Source organism: Hylobates moloch, unplaced genomic scaffold, assembly GCF_009828535.3.
Source record: "Hylobates moloch isolate HMO894 unplaced genomic scaffold, HMol_V3 SCAFFOLD_6, whole genome shotgun sequence".
NCBI classification, from domain to species: domain Eukaryota; kingdom Metazoa; phylum Chordata; class Mammalia; order Primates; family Hylobatidae; genus Hylobates; species Hylobates moloch.
Window position 1 is genome coordinate 109,866,709 of NW_026652281.1, and position 23,577 is coordinate 109,890,285.

At 46.6% G+C, this 23,577-nt stretch overlaps 1 protein-coding gene across 2 annotated transcripts in view; it reads right to left on the reverse strand.

Annotated features, from left to right (window-relative positions):
- Positions 1 to 1,192: 1,192 nt before the first annotated feature.
- Positions 1,193 to 23,577, reverse strand: part of GLG1 (golgi glycoprotein 1) — a 163,212-nt gene continuing 140,827 nt past the window's right edge. The window contains exons 18-28 of one of the 2 annotated variants that reach the window (XM_058441209.1): positions 22,623 to 22,715; positions 20,544 to 20,681; positions 18,223 to 18,346; positions 17,351 to 17,493; positions 16,986 to 17,087; positions 14,595 to 14,702; positions 11,598 to 11,718; positions 10,381 to 10,487; positions 6,918 to 7,081; positions 4,801 to 5,107; positions 1,193 to 3,194 (exon numbers count right to left, since the gene is read on the reverse strand). In XM_058441209.1, coding sequence (XP_058297192.1) covers positions 3,126 to 3,194; positions 4,801 to 5,107; positions 6,918 to 7,081; positions 10,381 to 10,487; positions 11,598 to 11,718; positions 14,595 to 14,702; positions 16,986 to 17,087; positions 17,351 to 17,493; positions 18,223 to 18,346; positions 20,544 to 20,681; positions 22,623 to 22,715 — 1,476 coding nt within the window. In that variant the 3' untranslated portion in view covers positions 1,193 to 3,125. Of the gene's footprint in view, positions 3,195 to 4,800; positions 5,108 to 5,694; positions 5,877 to 6,917; positions 7,082 to 10,380; positions 10,488 to 11,597; positions 11,719 to 14,594; positions 14,703 to 16,985; positions 17,088 to 17,350; positions 17,494 to 18,222; positions 18,347 to 20,543; positions 20,682 to 22,622; positions 22,716 to 23,577 lie in introns of those variants that run through there. The other variant, XM_032157894.2, reaches the window with a different exon arrangement.

Below are 23,577 nucleotides of genomic sequence, written 5' to 3' on the forward strand. Positions count from 1 at the left end.
CATTTTGGCTAAAACTCTTTAATTCCTAGCCCCTTTTGAGGACAAATGCCAAATGCCTCTGAGGATTACGTTGGCCAAGGGTTTTTTACCCGAAACATCTTCAGACATAAAATGTAAGGGTGGGGGCGATACATTCAGACTACTAAGGCTTCAGCTGGGCAGCTGTCTCCATCACCGCCAGGGCCTTTGGGGCTGTGGCGTCCACTTATGGGGCAGAGTGGAACTGGGGTAGGTGAGCCAAAATCTCCCTTGTAGGGTGCACTGGTGACGAGGAGCCTGAACCGTGGACTCCACCTTCCTAAGCTTAGATCAAAGCAGGCAGCCTCTCCAAGACACTCACGGACAGGCTCCCCACATGCAGAGACTGATGGCTGCCTTGGGCTCCCTAGACAGAGCAAGATCTGCAGTGACGATTCACAAGGACCCCAAGTCCCTCCTTCTTCTTCCTCCTCTACTCTTCATCTTCTCCCGGTCTCTCCTCTATGTCCGGGCCCACAGCCTCCTAGGTGACAACTGCCTATGATGGGCGTGAGTTTTGAGAACAAACCCTGGGTCCCAAGTAACTGCCTCCTCTCACAGCACATCTCATTCCTCAAATTGTAGTATGGATATTACCACTTCAAGAAACCCCTGCTACCATGCAAATTCCTGAAGCCATTCATTTTTAACATGCAGATGCAAAATTAACTTTGCCGAGAGCGGAAGGAGCAGAAGGCTCAGGGAGGAGGTCTGGTAAAGGCTACTGACCCAGGGACTGGGCTGCTGGAATGTAAGGGAGAGGACTGACAAGGGGGTGATGGGGAAGGGTGGCCAATGAAGACCAGGTGCCTCTCAGGACCAGCCATCCACGTGTCAGATCTGTACACAGAGCTGCCAGGTTCTGCTCTCCCCAGGACAGAGCCTCATGACGTGGGCTTAAACATATCAGTAGAATGAATAATTCTGGACACGTTGGCTCAAGAGTCAGAAAACCCCAGATGTGACTTCCAGCTCTGCCACTAGCTTACAGAAACCAAGGGGATCAAGGTCCCTAGTCCTCTAGAAGTCCTTGAGTCTTACTCTGCTGGACCTAACTGGTCAAGAACTGAAGACCTGATTAGCCAGGTTTGTGAGCATCGGTTGGCAAGTTCAAGGCCACTGCTCCCACTAGCAGAGAGGTGGTTAAGGTTCCTCCCAGTCACCACAGAGAAGATTTAACAAGTAAAAACCTGCAAACTCTTTATTAAATTCTCCCATTTCATCTGTACAGAAAAAAATGCACATTATGTTCAGAACATATCTCATAACATCTCAAAATTACACAACGTGAACATGTAAAAACAAGAGACCACCAGGATTTTATACATAGAAAGGAAATCCATTTACAAAAGAGGCTTGTTAATTGTACTTTTTTTCTTTCTTTCAAAAACAAAACAAAACAAAACAAAAAAAGTGAAAAGCCTAAGATCTCACACAGCATTTGCTGTACAGACTGTTTTCTGGCTGGACTGGCTTGGGAACACTGTGCTGGGGGAAGCTGCCCAGGAAGCGCTCCTGCTGCCAGCTTTCCAGGGGCCTCCACCCAGTGCACTACAGGGGGACCTGGAGGACCCGTTTCCACCACCCTAGCATGTCTGACAGAAAGCCCTGCTGGGCTCTGGGGTCCAGATGTCAACTCTACATTGGAGAAGGCAAAACACAGTCTAGAGGCACTGTCTGAACTTTCTCCTGGCCCAGGGAGATTTCTCCACTGCACACAGCACAGTGTCCTACACATGTGTCATGGTAGAGCAGAGGGAGCGGGAGAGGACCACCAGTCAGGGTCCTGTCACCACCAGCCTGAGCAGACAGTCCCATCTTTGTGATGCAGGTGACAAATAGTCCCTGGTCCCCACAATGACCTCACCAGATGGCTTTGGGGAGCTCTTCACCCTGAAGATTCAGTCTGGTTTGCTAATGACTTATTTATTATCTGAAGTCTGCAGAGGAAGCACCAAGAAGGGGTGCAGTTAGAGGGATGAGCAACCAAAGACCAATGGGAGGGAAGGCAGGCAAGAACCTCAGACCAGGCCCCAGGCCCTCTAGGAACCAAAGTCTAGTGGAGAGGAGGCAAGTGGGGAGGAAGGAAGTGTCCCTCAAGGCCTGAGAGACCCACAGCACCAGATGCTGCATTTTACAAAACCACTTAGGTGCTGCCCAAATGGTGAGAAATAAAAGGAAGCATTCTGATCTTTCAAGTTTTTCAAACTCACAAGATGTTGAAATACAAGTAAATACACCAAAATGCACATAATTGAGGCCAAGGTGGGTGGACCACATGTGGTCAGGAGTTCGAAACCAGCGTAGCCAACATGATGAAATCCTCTCTACTAAAAATAAGAAAAAAATTATCCAGGCATGGTGGTGCATGCCTGTAATCCCAACTGCTTGGGAGGCTGAGGCAGGAGAATTGCTTGAACCTAGGAGGCAGAAGTTGCAGTGAGCCGAGATCGCGCCACTGCACTCCAGCCTGGGCAACAAGAGTGAAACTGTCTCAAAAAAAAAAAAGCCAGGCCAGGTGTGGTGGCTCATGCCTGTAATGCCAGCACTTTGAAAGGCCGAGGTGGGCAGATCACGAGGTCAGGAGATCAAGACCATCCTGGCCAACATGGTAAAACCACGTCTCTACTAAAAATACAAAAATTAGCTGGGCGTGGTGGTGCGTGCCTGTAATCCCAGCTACTTGGGAGGCTGAGGCAGGAGAATTGCTTGAACCAGGGAGTCGGAGGATTCAGTAAGCTGAGATTGTGCCACAGCACTCTAGCCTGGCAACAGAGTGAGACTCCATCTCCAAAAAAAAAAAAAAAAACAAAGCCATTATGGCCAAAATTTAGGCTGACTGTTCTAGGGCTGGCTGACTTCCAAGGTTCCTGGTCCAGCCTCCTTCCCCTAAGATTAAGTTCTGACTTATGTTCTAAGGTGGCAGGGGAGGATATGGGAAGGGAAGGCCTCTTTTCAATGGCCTCTCCCCAGATGACTCACTGTAGTAGGAACTTCGGGGCAGAAGTCACACCACAGGCCTGGAGGATGGGAGGACGGGAGGATAGGAGACACTTCCAGAAGTCACATAAGAAGAGAATCCAGAAGCCACATAAGAAGAGAATCTTCTAACATAAGAAGAGAATCTTCTCTTGGGAAGGCCAAGGGAAGTCAGCCACATTAATTTCCTTTCCAATCTGCCTTGATAAAACGTAAAACATGAATGAAGACACCCTCATCATTGGATTCTTCTGTTAGTTGATCTCAGGAAACAGAAACAAATGAAATCTGACAGTAACTTTCTGTAGCATCTTCAGGGAAAGCTGTCTCTTCACCAGGATGCATCCCCACCCTGGCTGGCTGAGTGACTCACTGTTCCCAAGAAGAGTAAGGACAGCATGACACAGCCAAAGGCCTGCAGTGTGTTCAAGTCAATACCTGCTCACTCAATACTAGCTCACTGGCCACCCTAGAATTCTCCTAGCTTCCAAGGATGCACTGGCTCAGAACTGCAGCTGGGGGTGGTAGCCCGGGGAAGATCGCTTTCCTGGGGGTGATCCCAAGCCTATGGAGTGCACGGCTCCTCTGCCGGCGCTTCTTGCTAACAGGCTTGTCTAGGGACAGCAGCAAGAGCAGTGGAAGTCCAACATGCACCCAGGTGAAGGCCTCACAGAGCTCCCCGTCTGTGGGAGAAGCTCCACTGGGAACAGTTCGTCTTGTTCTTAACAGTTTGCCCAGACAGCTCACCTTCAGTACACCAGAGCCTCCAGCCTGGCAGCCCGGGCTCCAGGTGCCTCTAGAGGGCTGTGGGGCACACTATGCATAAGAGTCACAGGGACACTGGCATGAACTGCTAAGTCCAGATGACAGCGACCCAGCTGCTGTAACTGTTAGCAAGTACCTGAAGCCTTAGCCTTGGCAAAACCCCCTACCCTCTACTTCTATTACTGTTGGTGGGCTACACATCAGGAGAGTAGACATAGGCCAGAGTCCATCATCCGCTCACATCCACAGAAGGGTCACTGTTACTCTTCTTGACCATTTCTCAGCCAGTTGACTGACCTATGAGGCCAGGAACCAGGGGTGCCCCAGGCCCTGTTTTGTTTTGCCAAATGAGGGACTTAATGAGTGCGGCCAGTTCAGACTTTGCTGGCCTTGGAACTTAGAAAAACTTGCTCAGGGCCCTGCCTGGGGCTCTCAAGAGCCAGTCATTGGAAAATGCTCCAAGTAAGATGATGAAAGACATTACTGTAATAAGTAATTGAAGATACTGGCAGAGCTATCTTTTCTATTCTGACCATTTATAAAGATGACAAATGTTTTGGCCGGGCATGGTGGCTCACACCTGTAATCCCAGCACTTTGGGAGGCTGAGGCGGGTGGATCATGAGTTCAGGAGTTCAAGATCAGCCTGGCCAAGATGGTGAAACCCCGTCTCTACTAAAAATAGAAAAATTAGCCAGGCGTGGTGGCGGGTGCCTGGAATCCCAGCTACTCAGGAGGCTGAGGCAGAGGATTGCTTGAACCCAGGAGGTGGAGGTTGCAGTGAGCTGAGATCACGCCACTGCACTGCAGCCTGGGCAACAGAGCAATACTGTCTAAAAAAAAAAAAGACAGATATTTCAATAACCAAATTCCTCATCAAACTTCCAAATCTGCAGACAACAAATGGGATTTTCTCTCAATTCAGAAAGAACAGAAATATCGAGACAATTAGAACTATAAGGGTGTTTATGCATACTGGGAAGGAGACTGCAGAGAGGAAGGATACCCCACCCGGTCAAACAGTGAACATCCATCCTACCTGCAAACCACACCAGACATGTCCGTAGGCACCTGCATGTACATGACATTCCTGGCTCTTGACATTAGGCCTCAGCGGCCCCCAGCCCCCAGGGGAACCTGAAGAGACTCTCGGGCCGCTCAGTCCAGCTGGCAGTGGCAGGAAGCAGTGTGTGCTGCTCGCACCCTGCGTTTCCAGTTTTAGGAGACTGAAGCATCCCAGACAGCTGTGGACAATCAGGAAGACCCTACGAGCAGGAGCGAGGGGACTAAGCGCGGCTTCCCTTGGTGACTTGGCAGGGGGACAATCAGTTGGCTTCTGGAACCCACTGCCTCCAGGAAGGGCAGCAAAAGAGAAAAAAAGAAAGAAAACCACAGTATTCAAATATATGTCAGTCAGGTTACACAAGGAGTAACTTGGATCACTTGATCCACAAACTGACACGCCTTGTACTGAACACCCTTCAGGGAAGACACGTGTCGCTCTGGTCCTGCAGTGCGCGTGGACTGTGCAGAGCAGAGGCAGGAGTGGGGGGCGCCGAGGGTGGGCCTTGGTCTACGTAGACAGTTTTAGGCACGTGATTTATAATACTTTGTGGACATCTAACAGGTTAATAAAATATATATTATATAAATGTATCTCCTACTGTACACACTGCTCTCTTGTGCAGCCACTGTGATCTCATGCCCCAAACTCAACCAAAGGAGTGTCAGGCTGAACCATGATGCCCGGACCCCTCCCTCTCACACCCCAGACTTGGCATCTCCACACTGGAGGAATGAGGCAGGATGGCCAAGAATATTGCTTCTATGAAGCCCATATTCTGCAAAGGTTGATGAATCACCAAAATACAACATTTAGCCAATGCCTACTAGAGTGGGTACACGCAGCAAACGGACAGAAAGAAAAAAAAAAAACAGAGCAAATCCTCCATCTTTTAATGTGATAACTTTCCACACCCTCTCCACGTAGAGGCACAAAGGAGCTTGTCTGGGAAGTTTGTCTGGAGTGTGCAGAAAGGTCAGGCTGGACTGCCTGTCACATCCTGAGACCACACTAAACCTTTATAAGCCATTGTCTCTGACCTGTATTGTAGCCTGAAAAATAAAGCAAAGTGAGTCAAACCTCTGGCTCTCCCTTCCTGCCCCACTGCTCCCCACACCCATCTTCAAGGATCCCTCCCGCCACAGTCCCGCCTCCTGATGAAGCGCAGAGCTTCCGGAGTGATGGTAGCCTCAGCAGGGCCGGTCCAGACACGGCTGAGTCCTGTGCTGCCCTGGAGGAGGAAGGTTCCTGGGATCCTGCTGCCCCGGGACTCGGGATCCAGCCTCTCAGTGCAGACGGATGGACTGTTCAACTTCACAAACTTCCAGTTCCTTCCCCTCCCCAGCTGCCCTTGTCTAGGGAGGCTCATGCTTTGCTTCAATGAAGTGAGGAGACCACAGAAATACCCATGGCCGTGGGGCTGTGACCAGCTGTGGCTGATTAGGGTGGAAAGTGGAAAGCATCACTGTCTCAGCAGAAGAAAGCAGGACTCTACACAGCCTGGGGAACAGCTGCCCACCCACTACTCGGTGAAGACCACGGCCCTGGCAAGGCCCCAAAGTGCTTCTGAGAGATGAACGAGACACCTCAGTCATGGCACACTGGGTGGTGTGCTTCCCCTCCAAGTCCTGTCTTTGTTTTACACAGTCATATGAAAGAAATAACCCCATTGCCCAAATCAAGCCTGGAGGAGATGCGTTACTATATACATTTTTTTCTTTAAAAAAAATTTTTTTTTTTGGTGGTTTTCTTAAAAAAAGCCTTTGAGTTGCAGGTCAGGTAAGTTGGTTCTGGAAGTACCGGAAGTTCTGTTGGTATGAGAGAGACTTGTCTACAGGCAGGTAAACCCAAGTTTGCCAAACAAAGGCAGTAACCCCAGCGGCCAGCTGCTGCTGCTGCACGGTGAGGAGGAGGAGGACACCATGGACGTGAGTGGAGGCTGGACGGGACAACGCAGTGGACACCTGCTGATGCCCTAACACGGGGTTGGTGTCACCTCTGAGAAGAGCGAGGTGAGTGGGGATGCTATACAAGAGGGCTGTACAAACTGGGCACTGGATAGGTAGTTCCTTTGGTGGTCAAGGTGGCTCTACCTGTCCTTGAGCTCTCGTGTCACTCGCTTGGTGATCCGTCCACACATCAGGCCAATCAGGAATAATATACAGATGCTCCCACTGATCACAGAGAGAATGTAGTTCTTAGATGGAGATGTCATTACTTGCATGGCAAGATCAGAGAAGCCATCTGCTGGGGCCACCTAGAATGACACAAGGCAACGTGATTCTCTGAGAGAGCACTGGGCTGGTGGCAGTGCTAGGTCTAACTTATCCCTCTCAGTTCCTAGTTTAATTTATGTTTTTTCTTTTGGAGAGGGAGGGCAGGAGATAAGAAAAATCAACACAGAGCTACAACTCTTTTTCCTGATCATAGAACTATACACATGTCTACTGCATAAAATTAGAAATACAGAAAGAGACAAAGTGGTGCAGTCACCCACAATTCCACCACAGTGATCACCACTAACATCACGACACTGAAGATGTGTCGGGCCCTGGACGAAGGGCTCCCCCTGCTCTCGCTCATTTAGCACTCACACCAAGCCTAGCAGGCAGATTTCACCACTCCCATACTCTGAGTGGAGAGTCAGTGCCCGAGGGTGAGCATGGTTAAATGACTTCTATAAGGCCATGGGTTCTTCTATCTTTTGATTTATGCTCTTTAACTGCGTTTGCTGCCTTTCTTTAAAAAACAAAGATAAAAGTTGAGATTGTTTTATATATTCTATATTTTGTAAATTCTATTTTTTTTTTTTTTTTTTTGAGACGGAGTCTCACTGTTACCCAGGCATTGTGCACTGGCACAATGTCAGCTCACCACAACCTCCACCTCCTGGGTTTAAGCGATTCTCCTCCCTCACCCACACGCGTAGCTGGGACTGCAGGTGCACGCCACCATGCACAGCTAATTTTTTTGGTATTTTTAGTAGAGACGGGGTTTCACTATGTTGGGCAGGCTGGTCTCAAACTCCTGACCTCGTGATCCACCCGCCTCAGCCTCCCAAGGTGCTGGGATTACAGGCATGAGCCACTGCGCCCAGCCTTGTAAATTCTATATTATTTGTAAATTCTATATTTTGGCTTTTTTTTCATTGAGTTGGGGTCTCGCTCTGTTGCCCAGGTTGGTGTACAGTGGTGTGATCACAGCTCACTACAGCCTCAAACTCCTGGGCTCAAGGGATCCTCCTACCTCAGCCTCCTGAGTAGCTGAGACTACAAGTGCACCACCACGCCTGGCTAATTAAAAAAATTTTTTTGGCCAGGCATGGTGGCTCACGCCTGTAATCCCAGCACTATGGGAGGCTGAGGCGGTGGACCATGAAGTCAGGAGTTTGAGACCAGCCTGGCCAACATGGTGAAACCCTGTCTCTACTAAAAATACAAAAATTAGCTGGGCGTGGTGGTGCTCGCCTGCAGTCCCAGCTACTGGGGAGGCTGAGGCAGGAGAATCACTTGAACCCGGGAGGTGGAGGTTGCAGTGAGCCGAGACTGCACTACTGGACTCCAGCGTGGGAAACAGGGCGAGAATCTGTCCCCCCAAAAAAAAAAAAATTTTTTTTTTTGGTAGAGATGGGGTCTCCCTATGTTGCCCAAGCTGGTCTTGAACTCCTGGGCTCAAGTGTTCCACCTGCCTTGGTCTCCCAAGGTGCTGGGATTATAGGTGTGAGCCACTGCACCCAGCCTGTATTTTGACTTTTTTCATTCACCATCATATCATAAGCACTTCCTACATCAAAAACAATGTGCAGGCCGAGACCAGCCTGGACAACATAGCCAAGACCTTGTCTCCACAAAAAGTTATAAAATTAGCTGGGTGTGGTGGCATGCACCTGTGGTCCCAGCTACTCAAGGAGGATCACTTGAGCCCAGGAGTTCGAGGCTGCAGTGAGCCATGTTCACACCACTGCACTGCAAACAAGACTTATATTGACAGAATATATTTAACTGCCCTCCACTTGTGGACATTTATAATTTAACCTCAGCTAGTTTTCATCCTCAGTTTTCCACTGCTTTCCCTAACGGACCTTGATGGTAGCCTGCTATGGCAGAATCAGGACCGAAAGGGTCCCCAGGTGCACATGTCCCCATTCTTTTGCATCCCAGCCTGGCTGCTGAGATGGTGTGGCCCAGAGGCATCTGGGCTGTTTCTATGCTCATATTATGTACACAGAACAGAGTAGGGAGGTGTGAGATGAATGAGATTTGAGCTCCAATAGTTGCCAACACAAAACAAGCCGTGAATTACTTGAGTCGCTCTGAAGCAATAATACACAGCTCAAAGGACTGGACACAATGAGGCAGAATGGAGTAACGCAGCATCTCCTGCTGCGGCTTCCCTGAGCCACTGGCTTTAAAGGCAACTTTCTTCCCTTGGGAGAAGGGTGAGGAGAGTGTTGCCTACTGTGACAAACAGGAGCCCTCCCTTGTACCTTCCTGCTGTCGAGCTATAAAGACTTTCTCTGATTGTTCCTCTTGCCTTGTTACCCTTGACCTGGAAGTACATGGGTGATAAAATTGGCCAGGAAGGAGGGGCGGTCCTGGGATTACTCTCTTGATCTTGGGCCACTGCAAATGTCTATCCCAATATGAGTTGATACAAAAGCATGGATCTAAAAACCAGAGGGACTATGGGCAAGTCATGACCTCTAAAGTCAGTTTCCTTTACTGTAAAGTGAGGAAATAGTCATTCTAACTACCTCACAGGGTTTCAAGGTTCAAATGAGGCAATATGTCCACCAAAGTGTTATGTAAACTACAAAGCAATGTATACATGAGAAGAACTGTTATTCTTCTCACTGAGGCTGAACCTCTGTAGGAAAAATTTCCCCTAGCCCAAGTCTCCCTGGGTATCATACACATTCACGAGTGTCCTACAGTCTCTCTTCATCTCCTCCTTCTCCATGTTCCAGACCAGATGAGTACTGGCCTCACTTATGTATTTTTCTCCTAAAGACTGTAAAATGATAAAAACAAGCTTCAACATAGGTGAGGCTGGATTTCTTTCTTTTGCCATGGGTGTGACATCTCTTTTCTCTTTGGGTCACTCACTTTTCAGTGGTGAACAGTGGGCGAACTGAGAAAGGAGTGGCCCTGGCAAAGCCCTGCAGACAGCCCGATGTACAGGGAGACGGCTCCAGGCTCACGGACAGCCAAGGAATTCTAAAAGCACACTGACCACGTTTACTATTTTTTAGTAGAGACAGGGTTTCACCGTGTTAGCCAGGTTGGTCTCGATCTCCTGACCTTGTGATCTGCCCGCCTCGGCCTCCCAAAACGCTGAGATTACAGGCGTGAGCCACTGCGCCCGGCCCTGACCACGTTTTCAAACACACTTATTGCTAGTCTCACAATAAGGACAAGACCAGTGCAATATCTAAAAGAGGCTGGACAGCCACAGCAAGGAGAGAGGCATGGCCTTTGCTCAAGGATGACATGCAAATTGGTGAAGTGTTCCATATTTTTTTATTTTTTTAAAAAAGGAGATTCTCTTGGTCATTACCTTTGCTGCGTAACTCCACATCTCAATCCGGTCATTGAGGCGCTTTTTGCACTCGGGCTGTAACCTCACCCGCTTATCCTCCAGTGCTTCCATGAGACAGGACATTTCTGTGGGAGGAAACAAATAAGAAGAACCTGAAACTGTACAGAATAGAGAAATTTCTGTAAAGATGGGGAAAAGGGTGCACAACCACCAGAGAATTCAGATCTGTAGGCTCAACAAAGTTAAATACATACTAGAAAACTTGACCCAGGATCCAACAATGGAGAGAAATGATATGTAACCTCCAGGGTTGGCGTCCAAAGCCTCTCTTAAAACCTCCTTATTTTTAGAGCCAGGTGTGGTGGCAAACACCTGTAATCCCAGATACTTGGGAAGCTGAGGCAGGAGGATCCCTTGAGCCCAGGAGTTTCAGACTACAATATAGTAAGACCTTGTTTCAAAAAATTAAAATGAAAACAGGCTGGGCATAGTGGCTCATGTCTGTAATCCCAGCACTTTGGGAGGCTGAGGTGGGTGGATCGCTTGAAGTCAGTAGTTTGAGACTAGCCTGGCCAACATGGCAAAACCCTGTCTCTACTTAAAAAATACAAAAATGAGCCAGGCATGGTGGTGGGTGCCTGTAGTCTCAGTTACTCAGGAGGTTAAGGTGGGAAAATCACTTGAACCCAGGAGGCGGAGGTTGCAGTGAGCTGAGATCATGCCACCACACTCCAGCCTGGGCGACAGAGTGAGACTCTGTCTCAAAAAAATAAATAAAAATAAAAACAACTTCTATTAGTTTTATTGGGCATATGTGGCTCAAAAAGAACTCTCACACGTGCCTTGGCTCCCTCCTCACACAAAACCTGTCTACTGAGTCCACTGTGGCCACCGGGGAAGTGTATGAAGCTGGCTTCTAGTTTGGGCACCGGGAAAAGGACCATGATGATGACTTTAACTTCTGCTTCCCGAATAAATACCTCAACTCTCCCTGTTTATCAAATCTTTAGCTCCAGTCATGACAACGTCAGTTCAAACTTGCCGGCTTATTCCTAAATTCATGATGCCATAAAGGCCTAGTTTTGGCATCACCCAGGTCCCCAGGGAATGTTGTCTATGACTGGGCTACAACTACAGACCATACAGACCACAGTAGCTGCAACTGATGTCTAAGAGGGAGTCTTTGCTCTTCTCAATAGAGTTCAGACAGGATCAGAGTGAACATAGAGACTTACGACGCCCGCGGCCAGGGGTGATGGCTGCACAGTGGTGTTTAATGTCCAGGGCACAAGCAGTATGAAGTACCGGGTCAACAAAGATGTCTGCTTTGCTTTCCTTCAGCATGTTTAACACTTCCTGGAAAGGGAGGGTGATTGCGGACAGAGCTTTTGAAGGGGAAATGCATCAGATCTGTTGTCTGTAAATACTTCATATACAAATAAAAAAGGGGGGAAAGTTGAGGGCTAACAACAGAGACCACTTTGGGACAGGTTGCAAGGTGGTGATGATGTACAGAATGCAGAATTTAATTGAGTAACTAACTACCTTTTAGGGATACAAAACTATGTGTTTAAAAAAAGCAGGGGACTGTAAATGACTATAAGATCAGATTTGGGTTTTTGGCATTCCCATACGTCATGTCATATCATTTTAAAATACCTATATGTTAATATTTTTATTGGTGTGATACAATTACTGTGTTACTTTAAGAAATATGAAAACATGTGAAATCTTAAAATCAGAGTAATATGCTATATTAAAATTATCAATCAGGACTGGGGGTGGTGGCTCATGCCTGTAATCCCAGCACTTCGGGAGGCCGAGGTAGGAGTTTGAGACCCGTGTGGGTAACACAGCAAGACCGCCATCTCTACAGAAAATTATTAAAAAAAAAAAATTAGCTGGGCATAATCGTGTGCCCTGTGGTCCTAGCCACCTAGGAGGTTGAGGTGGGAGGATCACTTGAGCCCAGTTTGAGGTCCAGTGAGCTATGACTGCACTACTGCACTTCATCCTGGGAGACAGAGTGAGACCCTATCTCAAACAAAAACAAAAACAAAAAAATCCCAATTAGATAAAGGCAGATTTGTTTACAAAATGTTCTACTTTACCTCTGTTGTCCTCAGAAAGAAAAACAGAATGGACAGGGCATAACATCTACTACAAGTGCAATTCTTATTTGTGTTTACAGATGTGCTGAATGAGAGGAATATCAACATGATGGAACTGAAATCAACTCTGCAGATTCTCCATTTATACATAAGGGAACTGTGGGAGGTAAAGATAGGCCAGAAATGCTTCCATAAATAAAAGTTAGTGTGCTCCAGACAAGACTCTACTCCCTATAAAACAACAGTAAGAGAAATTAAAACCATAAGCCAAAGGCCAAATAATATTCTAAAATCCTCCCCAAAGTTATATGGGCTCATGTGATGATAAAGGAGGCAAAGGAAAATATACCGATCTAGCTTTCAACATTTTTAACAGATGAAAAAATGTGCACACAATATTCTCAATTATTCCATAATGACATCAATGAAATTCTTTTTTAAAAGGTTAATTTTGGCTGGGCGCGGTGGCTCACACCTGTAATCCCAGCACTTTGGAAGGCCGAGGCGGGTGGATTACGAGGTCAGGAGATTGAGACCATCCTGGCTAATACAGTGAACCCCCGTCTCTACTAAAAATACAGAAAATTAGTCAGGCGTGGTGGTGGGCACCTATAGTCCCAGCTACTTGGGAGGCTGAGGCAGGAGAATGGCATGAACCCGGGAGGCAGAGCTTGCAGTGAGCTGAGATGGCGCCACTGCACTCCAGCCTGGGAAACAGAGAGAGACTCCATCTCAAAAAAAAAAAAATTAAAAAAGTTACTTTTTTTTTTTTTTTTTAAAAAAGATCAAGTATATTATTTCATTTTCAATTTTGCAAGATAATGTATGCTTAGTGATCATATTTTGACAAAAAAATTTTTTTTTTTGAGACGGAGTCTCACTCTGTTGCCAGGCTGGAGTGCAGTGGTACGATCTCAGCTCACTGTAACCTCTGCCTCCTGGGTTCAAGCGATTCTTCTGCCTCAGCCTCCCGAGTAGCTGGGACTACAGGTATGCACCACCACGCCCAGCTAATTTTTGTATTTTAAGTAAAGACAGGGTTTCACCATGTTGGCCAGGATGATCTCGATCTCTTGACCTTGTGATGTGGCCACCTCGGCCTCCCAAAGTGCTGGGATCATAGGCATGAGCCACCAGCCTGGCCGACAAATGTTTTTATATAACATTTCTGAAACAAACTAGTTTTAGTTTCACTGACTTCTATGAATGTGGAACACTTACTGATATATTGCGCCTGGCAATTTGCTTTGGCATTACACTCACAGTATCTTTAAACAACGATCTAGTCATGGGGATGAGACATACTCATGTAATTAGTACATGTGAAAAGAATATTCACGGCCGGGCGCGGTGGCTCACGCCTGTAATCCCAGCATTTTGGGAGGCCAAAGTGGGCGGATCACGAGGTCAGAAGATCGAGACCATCCTGGCTAACACGGTGAAACCCCGTCTCTACTAAAAATACAAAAAATTAGCCGGGCTTGGTGGCGGGTGCCTGTAGTCCCAGCTACTTGGGAGGCTGAGGCAGGAGAATGGCGTGAACCCGGGAGGCAGAGCTTCAGTGAGATCATGCCACTGCACTCCAGCCTGGGCGACAGAACGAGACTCCGTCTCAAAAAAAAAAAAAAAAAAAAAATTCACATTATAGGAGATGAGCAGTCAAAACCAAATGCAAGTTTGGTAAGAAGGAACAGCAAGAAAAGAGTGCTGGGCAGAAGGTTGAGATTTTTGGTTTTATTTTATTATTATTTTTTTTTTGAGACGGAGTCTTGCTCTGTCGCCCAGGCTGGAGTGCAGTGGCACAATCTCGGCTCACTGCAAGCTCCGCCTCCCGGGTTCACGCCATTCCCCTGCCTCAGCCTCTCCGGGTAGCTGGGACTACAGGCGCCCGCCACCACGCCCGGCTAATTTTTTGTAGTTTTAGTAGAGACGGGGTTTCACCGTGGTCTCGATCTCCTGACCTTGTGATCCGCCCGCCTCGGCCTCCCAAAGTGCTAGGATTACAAAGAGACCAGAGATTTTCGGTTTTATTACCAAGGTAGGCAGACTACAGCATTAAAAGGAACAAGAGGAAAAAAAAAAAAGAAAATGAAGTGAGGAAAACAAGGTGACGGTGGTTACCTTTTTACATAATTCTGTTTTGATCTTGAGCAAGTTGACCTTGAGGCACTCCTCCACCTGACCTGTCTGCTCTTGGGCTGCTGCTTCTTCAGCACATAGACTGGAGATCTGTTCAGGAGACACAAAAAACAAAGCCACCCCACTGAGCACAGAAATGAACTGAGTTTCTTCTTTTTTGTTTTGTTTTGTTTTTTGAAACAGAGCCAAGCTCTGTCACCCAGGCTGGAGTGCAGCAGTACGATCTCGGCTCACTGCAACCTCTGCCTCCCAGGTTCAAGTGATTCTCCTGCCTCAGCCTCCTGAGTAGCTGGGACTACAGGCACGTGCTACCATGCCTGGCTGATTTTTTTTTTTTTTTTTTTTTAGACAGAGCCTTACACTTGTTGTCCAGGCTGAAGTACAATGGCACGATCTCGGCTCACCACAACCTCCGCCTCTCGTGTTCAGGTGATTCTCCTGCCTCAGCCTCCTGAGTAGCTGGAATTACAGGTATGTGCCACCACGCCCAGCTAATTTTGTGCTTTTAATAGAGACAGAGTTTCTCCATGTTGGTCAGGCTGGTCTCGAACTCCTGATATCAGGTGATCACCCACCTCAGCTTCCCAAAGGGCTGAGATTACAGGGCATGAGCCACCGCAACTGGCCTGATTTCTGTATTTTTAGTAGAGATGGGGTTTCGCCATGTTGGCCAGGCTGGTCTTGAACTCCTCACCTCAGGTGATCCTCCTACCTTGGCCTCCCAAAGTGCTGAGATTATAGGCATGAGTCACCACACCCAGCCCGAACTGAGTTTCAAAAGCAGATAAGTCCAGGTTCTGTGCCCCCCCTTCACTGGCCTACTGCTGTTTTACAAGCCAGGGGCAGTAGCCCTGCTATCACCAGAACCCTTGGTCTCTAAACATGTCAGTTTGATGATCCTCCCACACCTGTGCCAGGGCTCATCTCAAACAGTTTCCTGGTAGGTTTCATGCCCCTCCTCCTGTATTGGATGCCAGGCTTCATTCTTCACAAGGACTGGCACACAGAGTGGAAAATCAATAAATGTCGTATCTTTACGCTGTCTACACTGAAACTTGAGTCAGATCTCAGGACTTGTCAAAAAGAAGGCTGCTACTTGATTCCAGAGGAGCAAGATTATATATAACCAAATAAAATACGAAAAGCAAATGCTTGACATTCACCATAGGTTCAGGGTCAAACCAGACTCACAACTTGAAAGTGTGCACACGTGCGTACCTGCACATACACGCACACATACACAGGAGTTGAGAAACACAGCCCGCAGCAAAGACAAAAACATTAACTTTCTTTGGACAGTTTTATGAGTGAGCTTTTTTGTAACGGCTTTTGTTATGAGCTCCTGAAATTAACATATGTTGAACATGGCTCTCCACAAGGCCTTTTCTAGCTAAGAAGTCCAATAATTTCCAAAGATGGGCACTTCCTTCTAGGGCCATTATAGAACTACTTTTTTTTTTCTTTTGTTGAGACAGAATCTCGCTCTGTCGCCCAGGCTGGAGTGCAGTGGTGCGATCTCGGCTCACTACAAGCTCTGCCTCCTGGGTTCATGCCATTCTCCTGCCTTAGCCTCCCGGGTAGCTGGGACTACAGGCACACACGACCAGGCCGGGCCAATTTTTTTTTTTTTTTTTTTTTAGTAGAGACGGGGTTTCACCATGTTAGCCAGGATGGTCTCGATCTCCTGACCTCATGATCCGCCCACCTTGGCCTCCCTAAGCAATGGGATTACAGGGGTGAGCCACCGCGCCCAGACTTTTTTTTTTTTTGAGACAGGGTCTTCCTCTGTCGCCCAGGCTGGGGGGCACTGGCATGATCTCAGCTCACTGCAACCTCCGCCTCCCGGGTTCAAGCGATTCTCTTGCCTCAACCTCCTGAGCAGCTGGGATTACTGGTGCACGCCACCATGCCTTGCTAATTTTTTGTATTTTTAGTGGAGACAGATTTCTCCATGTTAGCCAGGCTGGTCTCGAACTCCTGACCTCAGGTGATCCACCTCCTTGGCTTCCCAAAGTGCTGGGATTACAGGCATGAGCCACTGTGCCCAGCTGGAAGTACTTTTATTTTTCTGGCAAGTCTTGGGTTTACCATCCAGAACAAGGAGAAGGGAAGAACAAATTTACAGAGAGCTATAATGAAAGAACACCCTTGTTCAACAGAGAAATATGGAACAACGCTTTACAGTGTCAGGACTAACGCCAAGTTGAATTCAGTGTTACAGAGAACAGAAATGCAGACCATGGAGAGCCCAGAAGATGGCCTTCAATTCACCGGATCACTCATGGCTGAAGGGAGAGAAAGTAAACAACTTTTCTCCAATGGAAACTTCTCTGAACACCTCTGTGCATAACCAGTTTTGCAAGCAAATCCCACCTCGTCTGAGCAGTGCAGCTGGAGCTGAGGATCCAGGCGGTAGTCCAGGGCGGACTCCTGGATAATGATTCGGATCTGGTCTTCGCAGTCTGAAGACAGGCGCTGCATGTGACAAAGGGAGGATACATGTGCTGATCAGAAAACGAAGCTTTTATACAAAAGCAGGACATGAAAAAAAACAACAACAAAAAGAACAAGAAAAAACAAAATGCCTGCTTTTGATCTGGCCCCTTAGCCCCCCACGTTCAGGAAGATATGAAAAAGGTCTTGGGAAAATGGGAGCAAGCTAGGGATTTCAAAAGAGAAAATTCCCAGGGACAGAGGCTCCATAAATACACCTCTGTGGAGAGCTCAGGCCAGTTTACCTGGTCAGCATATCTCAGCTTGAGGCAAGAGATGACTTGTCCTTCTAATTCTGAATCATCCTTGGCCTTAGTCAGGATACCGTGACAGAATTTAGGAATGTCAGCTTTACAGGCTTTTCTTAGCATGGGGTTTAAGCGGTAATCTAGAGTAGAAAGCAGTGAGCATGTGACAAAACATTCCACCTGATTCACACATTTTTAGATATCCACCTTCCTAAAGGGAGCATATTATGTCAATGACCATGACTACAACCATGGATTTGTCTATTCAATAAACATTTACTGAGCTCTCACTACACTGTTTTTAATCCGCAATATGACTTTGTTAACGAGTACTTTTGGAGGTCCTCAGGAATCTTTCTACTCTGCGGGGTTTTGTGGGGACTCCAATACTCTAAGGAGTCCTCAGAAAAATGAAGGGCACATCAGCAACCTTCCCCATAACAGATACTTTTGAGAACACTGAAGAAGAAATACAATATCCAACTCACTGTGACCATTAACTTACGAGGTCTTCCAACCCAGAGGTGAAATATTTCTGTTCCAAACCAGATTACCTGTACATTCTCCTGGCACACTCATGAGGTTTTATTGAATTTCTAGATTTTTCTTTCCAAGGATTGCCGGCCCTGATTCCTTCTGAACGTTCTTTAAGGGCAGTTTTCTGGTTCTTGTGGCATCCTCTCTCCCCTGACTCTCCCTCCATTTTTCTGGATGCTCCTCAAAGGAGGAAGTCCTCCTGCTTACACTCAGACTCCTCCCTTAAAATTCCCAGGCAACAAAGCCCTGGGAGTTTGAGTAGGTCACTCTACAGCCACTGAATTCCTTTTCAGATACTCCACAGGGCCAGGAGAGCCAAGCCAAGATCTTACCTGTGTTCTGGGTGATCTGGCGCTTGGTTATCATCTGTTTGCATTTGGGATCCATCAATTCACTGTTTTTATTTTGCTTCAAGCACTGCAACATGGTTTTAGAATCTGCTTCTGGACAGAACCTCTGCAAAGAAACAATTTTATAAAAACAGCTATCTAAATATGGCGATTAACTCCATCTGCGACCACTTTTTTTTTTTCTGGAGACAGAGTCTTGCTGTGTCACCCAGGCTGGAGTGCAGTGGCGCGATCTCGGCTTACTGCAACCTCCGCCTCCCGAGTTCAAGCAATTCTCCTGCCTCAGCCTCCCAAGTCAGCCTCCTGAGTAGCGGGGATTACAGGCATGCGACACCACGCCCAGCTCATTTTTGTGTTTTTTTTTTTTTTTTAAGTAGAGACGAGGTTTCACCACGCGTTGGCCAGGCTGGTCTTGAACTCCTGGTATCAGGTGATCCACCTGCCTCAGCTTCCCAAAGTGCGGGGGATTACAGGCATGAGCCACCAGCCTGGCCACTTTTTTTTTTTTTTTTTTAAGGCTAGTCAAGTGAAGCAACAGGAATGTAGAAGAACAAATAAATCTGTAAGTAGCTGTGATCAATTAGTTGTAAACAGCACTGCACTTGGACCAGCCTGTGATCACCCTTAACATCTATCGGAAAGCTGATGAAAGCAGCAGCATGAAAGCATCACGTGGTACAAGAGGAGTAGGTAGGCCTGAACAAGCACCCCACCCCAACTTCCCCTTTCTTACTTATTCTCTACTACTTCTCACATTTCTTTCTACTGCCTCACTGGTTCTTACACAGGATTGGTTCCTTATCTAGAGGGTGATGTTAAGTTCGATGGCATCTCAGCAACTTACTTATTGTTTAAGCATGAATGTAACACTGTACTAGGTGGCTGTACAGCCCTCAAGCCCTACCTACCCAACTCTAGTGGGAAAACCTAGGAATTCTCCACTAACCAATGTGAACAAGGATGTGGGGTAAGGACCCATTTGGTTCATCTTAACTAAAGGGCTATAATCCTACCAGGCAGTAAAGGGCTAGGGTCCTATACACTTATTGCCGTCCTTTAAGTCAGGGATCAGTTGTGGACTAGTAATAAACTCCCTATCTGTTCTGCTAATCCGCAAGTCTTCAAGTGTCACAGTGTCTGATAAACTCTGGTTGAGACACTTGAGCATTGAGCCTCTCTTCCTAGTTCTGTTTCTAGTTCTCTAAAGAGTGTGATTATAATCTGCTGACATCTTGTTATGGAGACATGGATTGCTCACTGACTTTTAGAAAATTTTCCAAAGCTCTCTCACATCAGAGCCTGACATTTCCATTTTTACATATGACTCAATTTCATCAGGCCAGTTAAAAAGACTTACATTGTAACTTGCAAAATTCTCTCTGGAATTTATTTGATAGTGTAAAAAGTAGCATTTTACTTTAAAGGAAAGCTGAAATAAAGGAGCTAGAACCTTTAGTTTAAGTTTAAAAAAATTTTTTTTTTCTTTTTTGAGACAGTCTTGCTCTGTTGCTCAGGCTGGAGTGCAGTGGCATGATCTCAGCTCACTGCAGCCTGCGCCTCCCGGGAGCGATTCTCCTGCCTCAGCCTCCCGAGTAGCTGGGACTACAGGCATGTGCCACCACACCTGGCTAATTTTTGTATTTTTTAGTAGAGATGGGGTTTCACGATGTTGGCCAGGCTGGTCTCGAACTCCTGACCTCAAGCGATCCTCCCGCCTTGGCCTCTGAAAGTGCTGGGATTACAGGCGTGAGCCACCACGCCCGGCCGAACCTTGAGTTTAATGCATGTGTGGCGAGATCAAGGAACTGATATCTAGGTACTCAGATCAGCCCTGTTGCAGGGAATATCTGCTGGAGGAGGGAATGAAGCAAAACAACCTGTAGAACAGACAAATCTTCTGAATGTGCCAGATGGATGATCAGGACACTAGATGGTGACTTTCTCAGTATAGCTACCATTAATCGTCTTCAAAACCAATCATTTATTTATTGCACATCCATTTACTTGTGCCTCAGGTCAAAGTGAGGTCAGTTATCCCGGCTCTGTGGTTTCCAAACTTGAGCCTGCATCAGAACCCCCTAGGGAGGCTGTTAAGGCAGGCTTTGTGCTCTACTCCCAGAGTTTCCGATTCAGCAGATCTGGATGGGGGCCCAGGAACTCACAGGCTCCCAGGGGGTGCTGCTGCTGCTGCTCGTCTAGGGACCACACTTTGAGAAAGCTGAGCCTGAGGAAGTCGCTGCCATTGTTTGTGCTTTGTTGTTTTGTTGTTCATCCATGCTCGGCCTTTGGTGTCAGCCCCTCACCTTTATCATCTGCTTGCAGACCCTCATGAGGGTGTAGTCTAGCTCTGGGTCCATCATCTCTGTCTCCTGCAGCTTAAATACTTTCTGGTGGCAGCGGGTGCTTAGCTGCTTCTTGTTTTCTTTCAGACATTCAATAATCTATGGCAAAAGAGTTATAGTCAAGTTGAGAGATGTCAGAGACTGCTCATCCATGTGTTCTGACTGAAGCATTCAGCTCCACTGTGCCTCCCATTTCTTTATCCATTTCTCATTCTCAGGCAATAGGAATCAGGATTTCCTTACCAAAGATAAGGATTTACAACCTTATAGCTGACAACAAACCCAACTAGATAAAAACTCAAGATGACTGGCAGGCTGTGCTGGAGTCTAATGGAAAAGAAACACACCCAGGATTTCTGGTTTCTTCTGCCTTCCAGAGCTGCTCCTTGTCCACATTCGTTTTGGAGCACACGATAGGCTCTCTGCATTTTCCTGGAGCAACAGCTCCGACTAGACAGTGGGCACAAACCAGGAGTTCAATTCAACCCACTATTTACCACCTGAGAAAGACTGCTGGATGCTAGATATGAATCAGACCCAATTCTCAGCCTGATAAATTCACAGCTGCACATGGCAAACTCATGTAAACAAGTAACTATGATTAAAAAAAGATGAGTTATCACTCAAAATACAAAAGCATAAAGTGTCACGAGATGAATTTTAAGGTAGTGAATTAAGTATATCCTGAAATCTTCCCTTCCCTAAACCTTTAGATATGATGAAAAGAAAGAAGGAAAGCAGATGGGAAGGTGCAGCAGCTAGGGCTATCGCAGGAAGCCGTAAGATTTCCGGGAAATCCTCAAGACATGGCCAAGAAGCACTAACTAGTTGAGGAACACTAATATCGTAAGAAAGATGATAAATAAAATGAACCAAGGAGTCAAAAACTGAGGGAAAGGGGTAATAAAGCAATCAAAACAGAATTTTAAAATATATTTAAAATCCTCAGAACAACACAGAAGACAACAGTAAATAAGAATCAAGAATAGGTAGTTATGAAAAGAAGCAATGAGAAAGCTAGGAAATGAAAAACAAAACTTGACTGGTGGTCTCCTACAGCAGAATGGACAAAGCTGAAGAATAAATTATATGCTGGGAAAGAGAACTGAGGAATTACCTAAAAAGTAGTATAAAGAAAAGTACCAAAGAAAAAGTTAAAGAGACATAGAAGACGGACTCAGATGCTCCAGTTGTCTAACAGGAGTTCCAGAAGGAAGGAAAGGGAAAGCAGTATGTGAAAGAGCAATGACTGAGAATGTCCCAGAACTGAAGGAAGACACAGATTGTGAGATTGAAAGAGCCAACTGGAAACACACACAAAACAAAAGCCACACCTAACCACATCATACTGAAATTACAGATCATTACAGATAGAGAACACTCTAAAACCCATCAGAAATGGATGGGTTAACAAAGCAATGAGACTTACACTGACATCAGACTGCATCAGCAACAGTCTGATACAAGAGGACAATGAAGTAATTATCTCAAAGGCTGAAGCCCCATGGCAATGCCCTTAACTAGAAGAGGTAGTCGAGTAGTAAGGAGAACATTTTTTAAAAAATCACTTGTTTGTACTTCACTCCTGGCAATTCTGGATAGGGTCCTGTTTCTGTGTATTAAAAAAAAGGGTCCTAGGTGATTCTGATGTGACGTCTAGTTAAGAACTTCTGTGCAATGGGAACACAGTGAAGTAACGGTTAATTTTGGAGGTGCAGAGTATTGAGAATGCTACAGAGAAGGAAGCATCTGAAAGATCATTAGGAGTTTACTAGGCAGACAAGGTAGGGAAGGAGGAGGTAACGTGAAAGAGGGAAGAAAATGAATTAGAGAGGAGTGCAGGTGAAGAACTCAGGGAAACGCAGCCTGATGTAGCTTAAGAAGGGATGATTACGTTGGAAGGGATGAGATGGGTCCTGTCTCACCAGCAAAAAATTCATGACTAAAATGTTACCTTCTTATGGGCACCAGCTTTTGAGAAAAGATTAAATGTTACCTTCATATTACTTTTACAATTAAAAAAAAAAAGCAAAAAGTTACCTGAGCGTTGCCATATTGCACAGTGGAACAGTAGTTTTTGATGTCACTTTTGCAGGCTTCATATAGATCTGGCTCTAGGCGGATGTCCTCCGTCTGCATGAGGGAGCCAGCATGGAAAGGTGAGCTTGGTTTAGGCTGGAGATGTCATATGTTCTATAAGCTTATTTGTTGACTGCATCTTGTCTAGTGACCCTGGCTTCTACATAGCAAAGTGGCCTTGCAGCAAGAGAATCAGGCTTTACTTTCAGTTCTGTCACCAACTAGCTGCAAGGCCTTGGACCTTCTTTGCAAAACAGAATGCCAAGTCTACCCTGAAACACCCTATTTAGTCCTTCACAGGACTGCTGAGATGTGAAAATCACTTTGGAAAGTCAAAACCATTATATAAATGTAGAGTTCTACTTTTATTATTACTTTAATGAAAGAGCTAGGCTCAAAGTTAGGGAACCAAAGCTTCGAGCTTGAAATAAGTCTCTCTCTCTTTTTTTTTTTTTTGTGAGACAGTCTCGCTCTGTCACCCAGGCTGGAGTACAGTGGCACCATCTCGGCTCACTGCAACCTCCATCTCCCAGTTCAAGTGATTCTCCTGCCTCAGTCTCTCAAGTAGCTGGGATTACAGGTATGTGCCACCACAGCTGGCTAAGTTTTGTATTTTTAGTAGAGATGGGGTATCGCCATGTTGGCCAGGCTGGTCTTGAATTCCAGACCTCAAGTGATTTGACCACACTAGCCTCCCAAAGTGCTGGAATTACAGGCATGAGCCACCTCGCTGGCCTAAGTCTCTTTTGGTACAGGCAGGGTTTCATCACGTTGGCCAGGCTGGTTTTGAACTCCTGACTTCAAGTGATCCACCTGCCTCAGCCTCCCAAAGTGCTGGGATTACCTGCATGAGCCACCAAACCCGGCCCCTGAGGGCATTACTGATCCAGTGAGTGGATCACATGCTTAGTTAGAG